General features: G+C 43.8%; 1 protein-coding gene and 1 pseudogene across 1 annotated transcript; both read left to right on the forward strand.

The window, feature by feature from the left end:
- Positions 1-483: 483 nt before the first annotated feature.
- Positions 484-10,108, forward strand: LOC136653738 (vomeronasal type-2 receptor 26-like). The gene is made up of 5 exons (XM_066630620.1): positions 484-701; positions 2,545-2,841; positions 3,268-4,000; positions 5,720-5,947; positions 9,227-10,108. The coding sequence occupies exons 1-5, from the start codon at positions 484-486 to the stop codon at positions 10,106-10,108; spliced, it is 2,358 nt and encodes a 785-aa protein (XP_066486717.1).
- A 2,351-nt stretch (positions 10,109-12,459) lies between these two features.
- LOC136653739 (vomeronasal type-2 receptor 26-like) lies at positions 12,460-19,491 on the forward strand (annotated as a pseudogene).
- The last annotated feature ends 246 nt before the right edge of the window (positions 19,492-19,737 follow it).

Genomic DNA, 19,737 nt, shown 5'->3' on the forward strand with positions numbered 1-19,737 from the left:
GGTTCTTCAAAGTGAAGTGGAGCAGGTGTACAGGAGGGAGGCTTCTGGTGGCTCTTCTTCCTGCCAGTCATCACCAGCTAATGAATGTTTTGATGTCCCACTGAGGGGGACCAGAGAATTGTTCTGCTGAGAGGTTGAGGAACATGTTTTTCTTCTGCATAGTCAGACCAATTATAATTTGAAGCAGGTGATTACACACCCTGTATTTATCTAATTATCTTTGTTTCTATGGCTTCTTCTCCAGGTCCCTTGGGAAATACAGTGGTCAGTACCAAAACAAAAAGTCAGAAGGCTGCTGCTGTTAACATCTCCTGTGGCACTCACAGTTGAGGTTAGAGAATTCCTGAGCCCGAATGCTGAAACTTGGCATTACTGGGCATTTTGGCTCCAAGTAATTTGAGTGAAGCCCAACTGTGCTTCCCACGGATGCTCAAATGTAAATGGGGAATGGCAAATTTACTTCTAGAAAGATCTTCATGCAAGATGGTGGCATTTATGATATTAATATTAGTCCTCTTGCCTCAGACAGACTGCAAGTTGCTCCTTCGTAAATGCAATGTCTGTGAGCCTCTTCCTATTGATCACCAGTATTATCAACCTGGAAACTTTGTCATTGGTAGCATCATTGCTCAGAACTACTTGTTTTTAAATCCAGCAGCCTTTGAAAAGCGTCCTTCTCCTGAACACATTGATGGCCTTGTGTAAGGAATTGCTTTGCTAAATATGTAAGATGGGTAAGCTTTAGCTTTGGTTGATTTATGGGGCTAGACCAGAAATCTTATTTAGAATGACAGCATAGCCCTGACTGCTCCACTCAATCATCCATCGCCAGCAATGTTTCTGCAGCTTGTTCAGATAGGGATTCAAAACATTCCAAGCCATTTTCTGTAAGCACTTCTCTGCAGACAGCATGGATTGTTGATGAAGAACTTTCTGGCTACATAGCAATGCCATACAACATGTCATTTTGCATGTTTATATTCCAGAAATATTTTGCATGCAAACTTTGTCAAGATATTTAGAATACATCTTGTTGCTAATTGTCGCATGAATTGTTGATTAAGAATTTTCTGGTTGTATAGCAATGTCAGCTTTTTTTGGCATGCTTATTTTCCTGAGATATTTTGCATGCAATCTTTCTCGAGTTATTTAGAATGTATCTTGTTGCTATTTTTTAAAAAGGTATTTTTCAAGTTTTCACACATGCTTTTCTTTCCACTATTTGGGCATTTGGGCATTTATTTTGGCATTTATTTGGGCATTTATTTTAAATATTTGGGCATTTATTTTAAATATTCCAAGTGCTAAATATTTGAAATGCTAAAATAGTTTAGGCAATAGTTAAGCATTTATTACATTTTCTGTTTTACCCATGAACCTGCAATAAAGACACAAAACAAAGTCGCTGAGTTAATCAGGGCCACTTTATTTATTTTGAAATACGCAGCAGGGCAAAACTTAACTTCCTAAAATGTGTGTGGATCGGACTCTGGGAGAAACAGTCTCAGGGCCGAATCCCATCAAACACTCCAGGGCCGATGCAGCTATGCCAATGAGGGTATGTGTGGCATTCAGTGTTGGGGCAGTCATGGAGGCCTCCTCAAGATAAGCGAATGTTTGTTCCCTTATCTAGGGGCTGCATTGCAGCTGCATTGGTGCTGGGAAGTTGGATAGGGTTGATCCCTTAGCCATCTACCTTCTCCTTTGGGGACCAAGCGTACTGTCTGACCCAAGACTGAGTGTGCCTGTCATAGCCAACCCTTCTGAGTTGAGGCAGCTGAGCTGGAATTTGCCCCCCAGCCAGGCCATAAGGCTCATTTCCTTCTGCCATCCAGGGGATTTCCAGTCAGCCTCCTTGAGTTGGTCAAGCATCAGCAGAGTGGTACTGGCTCACCCTCTGGCTGTGCAGTCTCAGAATGGACACCTGATGATTATTCTTACCTACTGCCCCTGAAAGCTACCAGCTAAAGTGACTTAAATGGGGACAAATCTAACTGAAAACACCGGAATGCCCAAATATGGTCTGGGGTAGGCAAAAAAAAAAAAGAAAAAGCCAATTACAAGCCAATTAGCAGTTAAAAACAAAGTTCCTACCTGGTCTTCAAAGAACAAGCAGCTAGTCTCTGACTATAGAAAGGGTGGATGGGCAAGGATGCTGTTTGGAGATGACTGAGCTGCCGAGTTGCATCTGCTCCTGGAGTGCAAGAGTGTCCCGCCTTCCCACAATATTCCCCCAATCACAGGGGACCTCTGATATGTGTGCATGAGGCAAGGTGGGACAAAGATGCCAGCAAGCAAATGGCATGCTAACGGTCTTGTATGGTTACTTTTAAGAATTGGAGCATTAAATGTTTGTATATCTGTTTTAAGTAGGAGTGTCCAAAGTAGTTCTACTGCCTCATATAAAGTCCAAAGTTCTGTTTTGTATCATGATGTCCATTTGCACTTCCCTGGAATAGGATCATGTGCTGTATTGAAATGATACTGGGAATGCCGCATTCTGAAGCAGGTGCACTTTAATGCATCATATAACTGTCATTGCAGTGTAATGACTCAACATTACCAACACATCATGGCTTTGGTCTTTGCTGTCGGTGAGCTGAATGAAAATCCCAAGATCTTACCCAACGTCACCCTTGGTTTCAACATCTATAACAGTCATTTAAGTATAGTCTGGATCTACCATGCATCTCTGGAGCTCCTCTCCACACGAGGTGGGTTCATCCCAAACTACAAGTGTGATATCCAGAACTATCCAGAAGCAATCATTGGAGGACCTACCTCTTACCTTCTTCGCCACATGGCAACCATTTTTAGCATCTACAAGATTCCACAAGTAAGGTGTGCAGTTAGAGCAGATGCAATCTGGATGCCAAACTACTGAGTTCTTGTGTGTGTGTGTGTGTGTGTGTGTGTGTGTGAGAGAGAGAGAGAGAGAGAGAGAGAGAGAGAGAGAGAGAGAGAGAGAGAGAGGGAGGGAGGGAGGGAGGGAGGGAGAGAGAGAGAGAGAGAGTGCATAGCAACCTATCTCTGAAAAGCAGCTTACAATCTGACATGGATATTCTATTGTGTGTGATGCATCATTGTAGCTCACATGCAAAGTAGATTTAATTTTGAATTTTTTTCCCCAAAATAATATTTTATTTAGCTCACATATGACTCTGCTCCAGTGATGGATAACCAGATGGAAGCTGCTTTCTTCCACTGCCTGTTCCCAAATGGAGCCCATCAATATAGAGGGATTCTTCACTTGCTTCTTCATTTCAGCTGGATATGGATTGGGGTGATCTGTGCAGATGATGACCTTGGAGAGAAGTTTACACAGGTTGTGCTTCCCACATTTTCCCAAAGTGGTATTTGCTTTGAGTTTGTAGAAAGATTTCCAACACAAAGTTTTTCAAATAACATTGCTGAACAAGCTGACGATTTTCTTGGGTTATACAATATTGTCATGGGGAGCACTGCCAATGTAGTAGTCATACATGGGGAAATTCAGACCACAATAATATTGAGAGTGATGCTTGAGTTCCCAGTATTTGAGGACGTACCCATGAAGAGAAAAAGCAAGGTCTGGATTATGACAGCCCAAATGGAACTAATGTCACTTCCCATTCAAAGAAGTTGGGACATCCACTTCATCCACGGTGCTCTATCCTTTGCCATTCATTCAAAGCAGGTGACAGGATTCAGCACATTTCTCCGTAACAGAAAACCAGCCTCGGGCAAAGGAGATGGTTTTATCAGAGCGTTTTGGGAACAGGCATTTGGCTGTGTGTTCCCCAACTCCAAGGTGGATGAGGAAATTTGCACAGGGGAGGAGAAGCTGGAGACTCTGCCCGGCTCTGTTTTTGAAATGAGCATGACCAGCCACAGTTACAGCATCTATAATGCAGTCTATTCTGTGGCACATGCTTTACATGCCCTTCAGTCATCCAAATGCAATCACAGAGTGATGACGTGTGGAGAGAAATGGAATCTGAGGAATCATCAGCCTTGGCAGGTAATGTCCGGAGCATGCTAAGATATCCATACTAAATTTCCATGCAGACCAAAGGACTGGCTTCAGGTATCCCCACTACCTTTACCTCAACAAATTGCTTATTAATTATTATTAACTAATTGTAGAAGATATTGGATATGGGGTAGGGCCTGCTTCCATTCCCCTCCTGCCCCATTCCTTCCACCTGCCATTCCTTCCCCTCACCTTCTCCCTGCCCCAGAATGCCTCCCCCGTGCCCTGTGTTACCCCTCTGCCACCTGGCGCCACAGTTACAGCATCTATAACGCAGTCTAAATATTTCTTTACTCAGCATGTGGTCGGTCTCCTTGGACGAAGGAGATGGTTTTATCAGAGAGTTTTGGGAACAGGCATTTGGCTGTGTGTTCCCCAACTCCAAGGTGGATGGGGAAATCTGCACTGGGGAGGAGAAGCTGGAGACTCTGCCCGGCTCTGTTTTTGAAATGAGCATGACCGTCCACAGTTACAGCATCTATAATGCAGTCTGTTCTGTGGCACATGCTTTGCATGCCGTTCAGTCATCCAAATGCAATCACAGAGTGATGACATGTGGAGGGAGATGGAATCTGAGGAATCATCCGCCTTGGCAGGTAATGTCCTGAGCATATTAAAACGGGGGTGGCAGGGCTCATCCTTTCCAGGTGTACTACAGATCCTACATCACATTCAAACATCTCCTTTCAGAAGAGCATCCATGTGTCAGGACTTTTCCAGGTTCCATGCTAAAAATAAAGCAGCTAGTGGTTCTGCTCATATTAATTCCTTAATGAACTTGAATTATTTACATATGGATGACTGTAATTTGTTTTACCAATCTTGTGACATTCTCAACTACCGACATATGAACTGAGATAAAAACTGCATCTTCCTTTGTGATCATCTTCTATGATTTTTCATTATCAGTGTAGGTTAAGTTAATCATACTAAACCATTTCTTGAGGTAGAGGTAGTGTGGACACCTGAAGTCACTCCTCTGGTTTGCATGGAAATCTGATGAGTGCAATTTTACTTTTTGGGGGAAGGTTGTGAAGACAGACCTGTTCATCTTGGGAAGTCCAGCACCCGTGGAGCCTCATAGGAAGGGGCTTTTCTCTTTCCACAAATTACATGGTGCAGAGGAGAGCAGAACAGGGGCAAGGGGGAAGGTAGGCAGCGGTGAGTTTGGCAGCAGTTGTGTCCACCAAATTCAACCCCCCTCATAGACCTGATTCCCTGACCCAGGTCCACAAGGCACATGACCGAGTAGATCCAGCTGAGCCTCAGAGGCTTAACCCTGAATAAGGCAACAAATGGTCCCTTACCTAGAGGAGGTCTCTGAACTGTCCATCTGCAGGATGCAGTGCAACCTCCTTATAATCACATAGAAGCAGCATTGTATTTTTCCTCTTTGTCATTCCCGTTTGGGACTAATGATGTATTCACTAGTTTCTAAATTATGATGTCATCTCCTCTGCATTTTATTACTTATGTTACTGTATTCAGTGCCAGGGCTATGACTGGCACCTTGCATATTTTGCTATATTCTCTTGTTATTCATTTAATTTGAGAGTTTTTGTGGCACTTAATTTTTACTACTACTATGAATTCTGTTCCACTTAGCCTGGTTCAGGCTTTCAAGAAAGAACTGTCCACTTGGCAGGTGACCAGTTTGTTGGATATTTGCGTTGTTTTGTGCAGCTTGTGATTTTTCCCTCTACTTAGCTCCACTACTTCCTGAGAAGTCTCTCCTTCAACAACAGTGCTGGGGAAATGGTTTCCTTTGATCCAGATGGAAATTTAGCTGCTGGATTCGATATTATCAACTGGGTCATGTTCCCAAACCAGTCCTTCCGCAGAGTCAAAGTTGGGAGAATAGAACCAAGGGTTTCAGAAGACATCTTGCTTTCTATTGATGATGATGCCCTTGTATGGCCCAGCAGTTTTAACCAGGTAGTTGGCTACATGTGGAGACTCTCTCCAGTTATTTCTGCCATGTTGAAAAAATTATTCAGAATTCAGAAATGAAACAAATGCTCTGTCTGTGTCCCGTCAATTAGGTGAGATTCTTTTCAATTATGATTTCTGATCCTAAGTGTTCAATTAGCAAAACATGGAGGTAAGGGAACATTTACTTCCTTATCCTGGAGGAAGCCTCCATTTCCCAAAGGGCTTTTCCAATGGGTGTTCTTGGTTCTGTTGCAGCCATTTTGCAGGTGGAGAATTAAGTAAGGATATAGATATAGACATAGAATCCTTTCTTGTCATAAAAAACAAATTTACAACTGTATACATTTGGTCAGCTGGAAAACAAAACAAATCCACTTCTCGATTGCGCATCTCAATGAGCTGATATAGGAAAGTGCCACAGTATCTGTTATTTCCGCAGAAGAATCAGTTAGGAGGTAGCGTATTCTTGCCTGGGCCTCTGAGAGGAAATTTATCAGGGGGTACAAAATTTGTTTTGGGCTCCTTTGCAAAGGGGGAGGGGTGAAACACAGTGGGGGAAAGTAGTTACCGACAAGCAGAATGGGGGCAGGGAGGAGCATAATAGGATGGGGGGAGGCTGAAGAAAGCTGAGCATCGGCAGACAGATAGAGTAACACGGAAGACTAAACACACTCCCAAGCAGATATGGCTTGCCAGTAGCTGCAACTGCGTGCCTGTAGTAGCGTCCCCAGCATCCCATGAAGGCAACAAGTCTGAGAAGATCGGTAAATGTAAGATCCCAGGACATTTCTGGGCCCCCTCCTTTGGTTCCTGTGCCCCTTTTTGATCCTGGGCCCAGGTACAAATTACCCCCTTTACTAATCTCCTAGACCCTGATTCTTGCCACATCTGTAAGTCCTCCACTGTTCTCAGTATCCAAATATCTTTGAAGCATCTCAGAGTAGAAGGGACAATAAAGAATGGAACGGATAAAGGTCTCAACACAACCCGGCCCACAAGGGCATCGCCTTTCAGAACGAGCTGTCTTAGGAATTTCCCATAAAGGATGGCTGATGGAAGCACATTAAATCTAGTAAGGGAGAAAGTTCTCCTTTTTTGAAAAGTGTGCAGCGAGTAAAGTTATGAGGCTTCTTGACCATACAATATAGGGATATCCCAACTTAACGGGGAACATATTCTGTTTGCCATCCTATAAAGATCTTGCCTTTCAATGTTGAGAAATCTGTATTTGATGCACTGATGTGCCTCTTGAGAATTAAGTAAGGGTTAGGGAAGAAGTATAGCATACTGGCACACAGACATTCTGCTGGCAATTTCCCCTCCTGCCCCCGTTCTACCTTGCACTTTCCCCCTACCAACCCCAACACATTCCATGTTCCTTCTGACCCCACCTCCTCCACGGCCAACTCACTGATGCCAGTGTACAGTGACCTCTCCAATGGCCCTTGTTCTGTTGATCTCATCATGCTTGTGGGCAGAACATCACTTCTGGTGGCATACTCTCACAGTTCCACTCTAGAGTCCATTTCTGTCCCAATCAGGCTTGCTTGATTTTGCATTGAAGTTAGCTACCAAGGGTAACCTGGACTGAACACTTACCATTTATCCCAGAAGAGCATTTGTTTTCTTTTGTTCTGGTAGGTATAGTTGGAGAAACCCAAGTCTCCAAAATGTCTATTCTTATCTCACCAAGAATCCATTCCTAATTTCCACAAATGCCTGGGCTTTTATGGACAAGCATCTGGAAACCCTTCTAGATCTAATAACTCATCTCAAAAAAGACATAGTGGAAATGGAAAAGGTGGAAAAGAGAGCGACTAAGATGATTACAGGGCTAGGGCACCTTCCTTACGAGGAAAGGCTACGGCATTTGGGCCTCTTCAGCCTAGAAAAGAGATGCCTGAGGGGAGATATGATTGAGACATACAAAATTATGCAGGGGATGGACAGAGTGGATAGGCAGATGCTCTTTACACTAACACCAGAACCAGGGGACATCCACTAAAATTGAGTTTTGGGAGAGTTAGAACAGACAAGAGAAAATATTTCCTTACACAGCGTGTGGTTGGTCAGTGGAACTCCTTGCCACAGGATGTGGTGACGGCATCTGCCCTGGACGCCTTTAAAAAGGGATTGGACAAGATTCTGGAGGAAAAATCCATTACGGGGTACAAGCCATGATGCGTATGCGCAACCTCCTGATTCTAGAAATGGGTTATGTCAGAAGGCCAGATGTAGGGGAGGGCACCAGGATGAGGTCTCTTGTTATCTGGTGTGCTCCCTGGGGCATTTGGTGGGCCGCTGTGAGATACAGGAAGCTGGATTAGATGGGCCTATGGCCTGATCCAGTGGGGCTGTTCTTATGTTCTTATGTTCTTATGTAACTCTTTGTTTGGTAGCTGGGAGGGGGGCTGTTCTACGGGAACTTGGTTTCCTTTTCTAGAAGGGATCCAATCCTGAAGTAACCAAGGGTACCGGTATAACAGATCAAAAACAGGTTTGCTGCTCACTCTGTATTGTTTTGAAAGCAACAAGATGAGGGTTTGGAGAAGTGCTGGTTCTCTAGTAAGTTTCAGTTTCTCTGACTAAGCTGCTTGGCAAGCCACTTTCCCTTTCCTCATTCATCTGGGTGAGCAGCAAACCATTTCTCAAATCTGGATTGACCATTAAAAGTGAAAACATACCTTTTGCATCCCAACAAATCCTGTTTTTTTCATGCTTGGACAGGCACAGCCCCTTTCGCTTTGCAACGAGAATTGCCATTCAGGATACAGAAGGACAAAGGTGGAAGGGAAACCATTTTGCTGTTATGATTGTCTTCCCTGCCCAGAAGGGAAAATTTCAAACAAAAACGGTAAGACATTAAATGTATTGTGTTGATCAGATTTATACTGGTTGTTATCCTTAATTGCCCTAAGAATTAAAAATGTGTACAGAATGCAGTGCTGGCGATTGCTACTAAGAGGATCCAGTCTGATAAAGCCACACTGATGTATGTAACCCTTTAAGTATTGTGTTGCATTTCTCTGACACAAAACATGATATTCAAGCACAGCCAGACAAATAGTGGCTTGTGATATTCAAGGAGAGAATATCCTTCTTCATTTGCCTCAGAGGTCTCAATAATTGAGTTCTAAAATGCATGAATACTGAGGAATGTTTTCTTTGAATATTCAACTGATTTGGGGCTTTATAATATTCCACTGTATGCAATTAATTATACATTGGGATGCCATATTGAAAGCCATGCTTTGTTTTCCAGACACGGATCACTGTTTTCAGTGTCCAGAAGATCACTATCCAAACAAGGAGAAGGATTTGTGCATTCCAAAATACATTGTATACATGTCTTATGGAGAACCTCTGGGGATGAGTTTAGCCATCTTTGTCCTCATCTTTTCTTTTGCCACTGCTGTGGTGCTGGGGATTTTCATTAAGTACAAGGACACTCCCATTGTCAAAGCCAACAACCGGAATCTCACCTACACTCTTCTCATCTCCCTCCTGCTCTGTTTTCTTTGTGCTTTACTGTTCATTGGCAAACCGGAGATGGTGTCGTGTCTCCTTCAACAGACTGCATTTGGTGTTATCTTCTCAGTGGCTGTTTCTTGCGTATTGGCCAAAACCATGATTGTGGTTCTTGCTTTCATGGCCACCAAACCAGGTTCTAAGAAGAAGAAATGGGTGAGGAAACCACTGGCCTGTTATGTGGTTTTCACCTGCTTCCTTCTTCAAGCCATCCTTTGCACTGTGTGGTTGGCAAGTTCCCCTCCATTCCCCAGTCTGGACATGAACTCACTGACTGCAGAAATGGTACTGAAATGTAACGAGGGCTCAAATTTCATGTTTTACTGTGTGTTGGGCTTTCTGGGCTTTCTGGCTCTCATCAGCTTCAGTGTGGCTTTCCTGGCCAGGAAGCTGCCAGACAGTTTCAATGAAGCCAAGTTCATCACCTTCAGCATGCTGATATTTTGCAGTGTTTGGTTATCCTTTGTGCCCACGTACCTGAGCGCGAAAGGGAAGTACATGGTGGCTGCAGAGATCTTCTCCATCCTGGCCTCCAGTGCTGGGTTGCTGGTCTGCATCTTTTCCCCCAAATGCTACATTATTGTAGTGCGGCCTAATTTGAACAGAAGAGAACAACTGATAAGGAGATTTAAGTAATAAAAAAAAAAATGAAAATAAATTAACAAAAATAAAAAATCAATAAAATTTAGCACTGATTCCCATTGAATACAATGGAAAGTGCTAATCTATACAGTCATTACTCTTTTAAACTTCATCCATGTGTTGGTTTTCTAATGAGCAATTTAGTTCCACATTTCTGTGTCAATGTAGTGGTAATAATGACTTTATTCTAGGAATGATCCTGCTTTAATGTAGAATATATTTGTTCTCCCAAACCTCTTTACTTCAATAAAATTAATGTAGAAAAACCCATTGAATATTTTGATTTCTTAGCAGTTGTGGGTTATGTTTTACGCCTTTCCTGAAATTTGTTTCATAATATTATGACAATTTTATAATTCTTCAAATTTAAAGAACCTTAATCTATATGGAAAGAAAGTCCAAGAAATGGTGCCAAATGAAGCACCTCTCATTCTCCGGGGGGGGGGGGGCTGTGGAGAGATTTGATATACCCAAAGAGAAGACATAGGCTGCTTCATCCACCCTCCCTGTGAGCCATGGGGAACATCCTCTTGAGACACTGTGATGATGCAGGGGCTTCTGAGTGTGCTGTGTAAGCAGTAGTGACACGAGTCATTTGGCTAACACAGCGGTTCCCAATCTTAACATCAGAAAAATGGAAGTGGGTTTTGGAGTCTTCTACAGGACATTATGAGGCCTCAGAAGGCCAGTAGAGTGGGTCACCAGCCAGGGACGACCCAGAACGAGACTCCGGGGACGCCAAATCTGGTTGCAAGTTGGAGCCATTTGGATGCAAGGGCCGTTGATAGGGCCCAACCCACAATCCACCTCACATGGGCTCACAACCCACCAGGGGCAGAAGTGAGCAGTGGCAGCAATCCTGTTTTTTCCACTGTATACCGTAGCGCTGCTGCCATCTCCACCTCCTTTTCTCCTTTGCCAGTTTCTTCATTTTGACGTGGGGAAGGGGCACAGCAGGATGGGGGTGGGGTGTCCAGCTGGGCACGCACACACAGGGGCAATGACAACAATGAGGAGGCATCATTTGCCCTCGAACCAGGCCTGGTAGGCGTAGATATGATCTGTCATTTGAAATGCATTGAGTGTAGTCAGAATCAAGGGGTCTCTCTCTCTCTCTCTCTCTCTCTCTCTCTCTCTCTCTCTCTCTCTCTGCACATGAGCACTGCGGTTTTTTGGTACGCAGTCCCATTCTGGAAGGAGATTGACAACTTGTTGTACAGCTGATGAATTGAAAAACAAGAAACGCAAGCGTCTGGATTTAGTAGTGGGAATACTCTGTTTATTCCACTGCAAGAGAGGTTCCATTTTGATTTCAAAGAACAAAACACGGGAGTCCCTGATATCCACAGGAGATGAGATGCTGGGCCCCCCTGAGGACAGTTCCCATGCCCCCCCACTCCACTGCCATTGCTTATGTCCACTACAGTTGTGTGAAATGCCTCTTGCTTTAACCAAACAAGCAGGTAAGCGGCTTCTTGCCATACCTTTATGTTCAACAGAGAAGCAAGCAGCTGATCTAGAAGGGAGAGTGAACTTCTTTATGTTAACATGAACCTAAGCAAGAAGCAGGAAACTAACTCTCCCTCCAAGAAATGAATATATAGGTAATGTGTCGGGGGTATGGGGAAGCAAACACAAGTGCATCTGCCCTTAAGAAATCTGCCAGTACCAAGGGGCAGCTGTAGGTGGTTTTTTCCCCCTTCCATTTTTGCAGATAACAATTTGCAAACTATTTCTCCTTTATGGGTATAACTTTCCATTCTGTTGGCTTCATTTTTCCATTTCCCCTGATTCTCAATTGAGTAGAGTAGCACTGCTGCCCGCTTCACCTCCTTTTTTTCCTTCACCAGGTTCTTCAAAGAGAAGTTTTGGAGGTGTACAGGAGGGAGGCTTCTGGTGGCTCTTCTTCCTGCCAGTCATCACCAGCTAATGAATGTTTTCATGTCCCACTAAGGGGGACCAGAGAATTATTCTGCTGAGAGGTTGAGGAACATATTTTTTCTTGTGTAACATCAGACAAAATCTAACTCAGAGGATGATTATACACCCTGCATTTATCTAATTCTCATTATTTCTGTAAGATCTTCTCCAGGTCCCTTGGGAAATAAAGTGGTCAGTACCAAAACAAAAAGTCCGAAGGCTGCTGCTGTTAAGATCTCCTGTGGCACTCACAATTGAGGTTAGAGACAGAGAGGGCTTCATGAGCCCTGATTTTGCTGAAACTTTGCATTCCTTTTCCCATTTTGCCTCCAAATAATTTGAGTGAAGCCCAACTGTGCTTCCCACAGATGCTCAAATGTAAATGTGGAATGACAAATTTACTTCTAGAAAGATCTTCATGCAAGATGGTGGCATTAATGACATCAGTGTTAGTCCTGTTGCCTCAGACCGCCTGCAAGTTGCCCCTTCATAAATGCAATGTCTGTGAGCCTCTTCCTATTGATCACCAGTATTATCAACCAGGAGATTTTGTCATTGGTAGCATCATTGCTCAGAACTACTTGTTTTTAAATCCAGTAGCCTTTGAAAAGCGTCCTTCTCCTGAACACATTGACAACATTGTGTAAGGAATTACTTTCCTAAATATTTAAGATGGGTAAGATTTAGCTTTGGTTGATTTATGGGGCTAAACCAGAAATCTTATTTAGAATGACAGCATAGCCCTGACTGCCCCACTCAATCATCCATCTCCAACAATGTTTCTGTAGCTTGTTCAGATAGGGATCCAAAACATTCCAAGACATTTTCTGTAAGCACTTCTCTGTAAGCAGCATGGCTTGTTGATGAAGAATTTTCTGGCTATATAGCAATGCCGTACGACATGTCATTTTGCATGTTTATATTCCAGAAATATTTTGCATGCAATCTTTGTCAAGATATTTAGAATACATCTTGTTTCTAATTGTCGCATGAATTGTTGATTAAGAATTTTCTGGTTATATAGCAATGTCAGCTTTTTTTTGCATGCTTATTTTCCTGAGATATTTTGCATGCAATCTTTCTCAAGTTATTTAGAACTTATCTTGTTGCTATTTTTTAAAAAGGTATTTTTCAAGTTTTCAGACATGCTTTTCTTTCAACGCACTATTTGGGCATTTATTTTAAATATTCCAAGTGCTAAATATTTGAAATGCTGAAATAGTTTAGGAAATATTTGAGCATTTATTAAATTTTCTGTTTTACCCATGAACCTGCAATAAAGACACAAAACAAAGTTGCTGAGTTAATCAGGGCCACTTTATTTATTTTGAAATACGCAGCAGGGCAAAACTTAACTTCCCAAAATGTGCGTGGATCGGACTCTGGGAGAAACAGTCTAGGGCCCAATCCCATCAAACACTCCAGTGCCGATGCAGCTATGCCAAGGAGGGTATGTGTGGCATTCAGTGTTGGGGCAGTCATGGAGGCCTCCTCAAGATAAGCGAATGTTTGTTCCCTTATCTAGGGGCTGCATTGCAGCTGCATTGGTGCTGGGAAGTTAGATAGGGTTGATCCCTTAGCCATCTACCTTCTCCTTTGGGGGCCAAGCGTACTCTCTGACTCAAGACTGCACTGAGTCCAAGACTGAGTGTGCCTGTCATAGCCAACCCTTCTGAGTTGAGGCAGCTGAACTGGAATTTGCCCACCAGCCAGGCCATAAGGCTCATTTCCTTCTGCCATCCAGGGGATTTCCAGTCAGCCTCCTTGAGTTGGTCAAGCATCAGCAGAGTGGTACTGGCTCACCCTCTGGCCGTGCAGCCTCAGAATGGACACCTGATGATTATTCTTACCTTCTGCCCCTGAACGCTACCAGCTAAAGTGATCTAAATGGGGACAAACCTAACTGAAAACACCGGAATGCCCAACTACGGTCTGGGGTAGGCAAAAAGAAAAAAAAAAGCCAATTACAATCCAATTAGCAGTTAAAAAGAAAAGTTCCTGCCTGGTCTTCAAAGAACAACCAGCTAGTCTCTTACTATAGAAAGGGTAGATGGGCAAGGATGCTGTCTGGAGATGACTGAGCTGCCAAGTTGCATCTGCTCCTGGAGCGCAAGAGTGTCCCACCTCCCCACAATATTCCCCCAGTCATAGGGAACCTCTGATATGTGTGCATGAGGCAAAGGACCATGTGCTGTACTGAAATGACACTGGGAATGCCACATTCTGAGGCAGGCGCACTTTAATGCATCAAATAACTGTCATTGCAGGGTGTTGACCCAACATTACCAACACATCATGGCCTTGGTCTTTGCTGTCGGTGAGCTGAATGAAAATCCCAAGATCTTACCCAACATCACCCTTGGTTTCAACATCTATAACAGTCATTTAAGTATAGTCTGGATCTACCAAGCATCTCTGGAACTCCTCTCCACCCGAGGTGGGTTCATCCCAAACTACAAGTGTGATATCCAGAACTATCCAGAAGCAATCATTGGAGGACCTACCTCTCACTTTCTTCGCCACATGGCAACCATTCTTAGCATCTACAAGATTCCACAAGTGAGGTGTTCAGTTAGAGCAGATGCAATCTGGATGCCAAACTACTGAGTTCGTGTGTGTGTGTGTGTGTGTGTGTCTGTGTGTGTGTGTGTGTGTGTGTGTGTGTGTGAGAGAGAGAGAGAGAGAGAGAGAGAGAGAGAGAGACGGTGCATAGCAGCCTGTTTCTGAAAAGCAGCTTACAATGTGACATGGATATTCTATTGTGTGTGATGCATTACTGTAACTCACATGCAAAGTAGTTTCGATTTTGATTTCCCCCCCCCCAAAAAATAATATTTTATTTAGCTCATATATGGCTCTGCTCCAGTGATGGATAACCAGATGGAAGCTGCTTTCTTCCACCACCTGTTCCCAAATGGAGCCCATCAATATAGAGGGATTCTTCACTTGCTTCTTCATTTCAGCTGGATATGGATTGGGGTGATGTATGTAGATGATAAACATGGAGAGAAGTTTATACAAGATGTGCTTCCCACGTTTTCACAAAGTGGTATTTGCTTTGAGTTCGTACAAAGATTTCCATCACAAAGTTTTTCAAATAACATTGCTGAACAAGCGGACGACTGGCTTGGGCTATACAATATTGTCATGGGAAGCACTGCCAATGTAGTAGTCATACATGGGGAAATTCAGACCACAATAATCTTGGGAGTGATGCTTGAAATGCCTGCATTAGAGGATATACCCATGAAGAGAAAAAGCAAAGTCTGGGTTATGACAGCCCATATGGATCTAATATCACTCCCCTTTCAAAGAAGCTGGGACATCCACTTCATCCACGGTGCTCTATCCTTTGCCATTCATTCAAAGCAGGTGACAGGATTCAGCACATTTCTCCGTAACAGAAAACCAGCCTCGGACAAAGGAGATGGTTTCCTCAGAGTGTTTTGGGAACAGGCATTTGGCTGTGTGTTCTCCGACTCCAAGGTGGATGAGGAAATTTGCACAGGGGCGGAAAAGCTGGAGACTCTGCCTAGCTCTGTTTTTGAAATGAGCATGACCAGCCACAGTTACAGCATCTATAATGCAGTCTATTCTGTGGCACATGCTTTGCATGCCGTTCAGTCATCTAAATGCAATCATAGAGTGCTGACGTGTGGAGAGAAATGGAATCTGAGGAATCATCAGCCTTGGCAGGTAATGTCCGGAGCATGCTAAGATATCCATGCTAAATTTCCATGCAGACCAAAGGACTGGCTTCAGGTATCCCCACTACCTTTAACTCAACAAATTGCTTATTAATTATTATTAACTAATCATACAGGATATAGGGCTTGCTTCCATTCCCCTCCTGCCCCATTCCCTCTGCCTGCTATTCCTTCCCCCGCCTTCTCCCTGCCCCATAATGCCTCCCCATGCCCTGTGTTACCCCTCTGCCACCTGGCGCTTCACACAGAGCATTGAGTGGTGGACTGCTGGCCTCCGAACAGTGATGACCCAGTGTGGGCTTGCGCTGGGCAAGCTCTGGCACTGGGCTGGCGGTAATGGTCACAGATATGCCTTACCAGCTTGTTTGCGACAGAGCGTGCCAGCGGTGGAGCACATTCAGCAGAATTGGGCTGCTACTAACTTACTGTATTTCTACCTCACCTTTCTCCCTAAAGGCACCCAAGGTATCTTACAACTGTGTGAGGAAATGCCACAGGATGTGGTGATGGCATCTGGCCTGGATGCCTTAAAAAGGGGATTGGACAAGTTTCTGGAGGAAAAATCCATCTTGGGTTACAAGCCATGATGTGCATGTACAACCTCCTGATTTTAGAAATGGGCTATGTCAGATGCTGGGGAGGGCACCAGGATGAGGTCTCTTGTTATCTGGTGTACTCCCTGGGGCATTTGGTGGGCCGCTGTGAGATACAGGAAGCTGGACTAGATGGGCCTATGGCCTGATCCAGTGGGGCTGCTCTTATGTTCTTATGTTCTTACAAAGAACATAAAATCACCATTAAAAACACAAATTACATTAAAAACACTTCACAATTAAGAACATCATCAAAACAGGAATAAAATATTAATACAGGAAAAAGATCAGGAGCAGCAAATTATAAAAGCCCCAAGCCTGTAAAATCCAGATGTTAAAAAGATGTTTTAAAGACCAAGAACTCAGAAGGCTTGTCTAAAAAGAAATGTCTTCAGGCTTTGCTGGACTCCATAGTCTTCCACAAGAAAAAAGATACTTTCTTATAACATTGTAATACCTTTAGGGTGTAATCCTAACCCCTTATGTCAGTGTTTTCCAACACTGATATAAGGGCAATGCAGCTATGAGGTAAGGGAACAAACATTCCCTTACTTTGAGGAGGCCTCCGTGAGTGACACCCAACTGCAGGATGCAACACACGGCCCATTGGCACCGCTATGCCAGTGCTGGAAAGCACTGACATAAGGGGTTAGGATTGCGCCCTTAACCATTTTTCTTACAGTACTGTCCATAACCCTCAAGTATGACAGATGGCCACTTTGTTGTATATTTGGGTCTTTTTTACAGCTTGTGATTTTTCCTCTCACCTTAGCTCCACTACTTCCTGAGAAGTCTCTCCTTCAACAACAGTGCTGGGGAAATGGTTTCCTTTGATCAAGATGGAAATCTAGTTGCTGGATTTGATATTATCAACTGGGTCACTTTCTCAAACCAGTCGTTTTGGAGAGTCAAAGTTGGGAGGATGGAACCCACAGCTCCACAAGACAACTTGCTTTCTGTTGATGATGTTGCCATTGTATGGCCCAGCAGGTTTAACCAGGTAAGGCTTGCTGCATGTGGGAACTCTCTCCAGTTATTTGAATCATGTTAAAAAAATGATTCACTAGTCAGACATTAAAACCAATGCTCTGTCTGTCTGTGAGATACCTTTCAGTTATGATTTCCAATCCTAAATGTTCAATTAGCAAAACTTGAAACACAGGGTAAGGGGACATTCATTCCCTTACCTTGGAGGAGGCCTCCATTTCCAAATGGGCTTTTCCAATGGGTGTCCTTAGCTGTGTGGCAGCTGTTCTGCTGGTGGAGAACCAAGGTAGTGAAAACGGTGGAGCCGTTTGCCATTTTGCTAGTGGAGAACTGAGGTGGGTTAGGGAACGAGCTACCACATGCTGCTGGTAACTTTCCCTCTTGCCCCATTCCACCTAGCACCCTCCCCCTCCCCACCCCAACATATCACCCATTCCTCCTCAACCCTTCCACCCACCACTCACCTCCACTGCTAACTCACTGGTGCCAGAACACAGTGGCCCTTGTACTGAAGGCCTTGTTGTGCTCACTGACAGAACATCACTTCTGCCGGCATCCTCTACTCCAGAGTTAATCTCTGACCTCTAGAGTTCATTTCTAGGGGGCCGCTGTGAGATACAGGAAGCTGGACTAGATGGGCCTTTGACCTGATCCAGTGGGGATAATTTTTTGCATCCTAACAAATCCTGTTCTTTCATGATTGGACAGGCACAGCCCCTTTCGCTTTGCAATGAGAATTGTCATTCAGGATACAGAAGGACAAAGGTGGAAGGGAAACCATTTTGCTGTTATGATTGTCTTCCCTGCCCAGAAGGGAAAATTTCAAACAAAAAGGGTAAGACATTAAATGTATTGTGTTGATCAGATTTATACAGGTTGTCGTTCTTAATTGCCCTAAGAATTAAAATTGTGTACAGAATGCAGTGCTGATAATTGCTGCTAAGAGGATCCAGTCTGATAAAGCCACACTGATGCATGTAAACCTTTAAGTATTGTGTTGCACTTCTCTGACACAAAACATGATATTCAAGTATAGCCAGACAAGTATTGATCTCTCCTAGCTTGTGATATTCGAGGAGAGAATATTCTTTGTTTACCTCACTAGTCTCAAGAATTGTGTTCTAAAATAAAATGAATACAAAGTAATGTTTTCTTTGTATATTATTATATAAAAACCCTTATTAGGGGTTTTATAATATTCCATTTTATTAGTGCAATGAACCATACATTGGGGTGCCATACTGAAAGCCATGTTTTGTTTTCCAGACATGGATGACTGTTTTCACTGTCCAGAAGACCACTATCCAAACAAGGACAAGAACTGGTGCATTCCAAAATACATTGTGTACTTGTCTTATGAAGAACCTCTGGGGATGAGTCTAGCCATGTTTGTTCTCATCTTTTCTTTCTTCACTGCTGTGGTGCTGGGGATTTTCATTAAGCACAAGGACACTCCCATTGTCAAAGCCAGCAACCGGAATCTCACCTACACTCTTCTCATCTCCCTCCTGCTCTGTTTTCTTTGTGCTTTACTGTTCATTGGCAAACCTGAGATGGTGTCGTGTCTCCTTCAACAGACTGCATTTGGTGTCATCTTCTCAGTGGCCGTTTCTTGCGTATTGGCCAAAACCATGATTGTGGTTCTTGCTTTCATGGCCACCAAACCAGGTTCTAAGATGAAGAAATGGTGAGGAAACCACTGGCCTGTTATGTGGTTTTCACCTGCTTCCTTCTTCAAGCCGTCCTTTGCACTGTGTGGTTGGCAAGTTCCCCTCCATTCCCCAGTCTGGACTTGAACTCACTGACTGCAGAAATGGTTCTGAAATGTAACGAGGGCTCAACTCTCATGTTTTACTGTGTGTTGGGCTTCCTGGGCTTTCTGGCTCTCATCAGCTTCTGTGTAGCTTTTCTGGCCAGGAAGTTGCCAGACAGTTTCAACGAAGCCAAGTTCATCACCTTCAGCATGCTGATATTTTGCAGTGTTTGGTTATCCTTTATACCAGCTTACCTGAGCACAAAAGGGAAATACATGCTGGCTGCGGAGATCTTCTCCATCCTGGCCACCAGTGCTGGGTTGCTGGTCTGCATCTTTTCCCCCAAATGCTACACTATTGTAGTGCGGCCTGATTTGAACAGAAGAGAACTGTGGATAGGAAGACTTACAACCTAAACCTGAGCTGCCCATTACGCCAGACTGCCACGGCGCTGAAGCGGCTGCTGCGGCATCCTGTGCGCCACAGGGCAGCTGCCACCAGCTCCTCAGAGGAAGAGGATCTGAGTATCATGGCAATAAACTTTATTCTGCTTTTATCGATCTCAGAGGTGCCTTTGACTCTACTGACAGGAATATTTTGTGGAGGAAACTGATTAAATGGGGATTGACCCTCATCTCCTCTTTTTGATTCAACAATTATAC

Source organism: Tiliqua scincoides, chromosome 5 (assembly GCF_035046505.1).
Source record: "Tiliqua scincoides isolate rTilSci1 chromosome 5, rTilSci1.hap2, whole genome shotgun sequence".
Taxonomy (NCBI): domain Eukaryota; kingdom Metazoa; phylum Chordata; class Lepidosauria; order Squamata; family Scincidae; genus Tiliqua; species Tiliqua scincoides.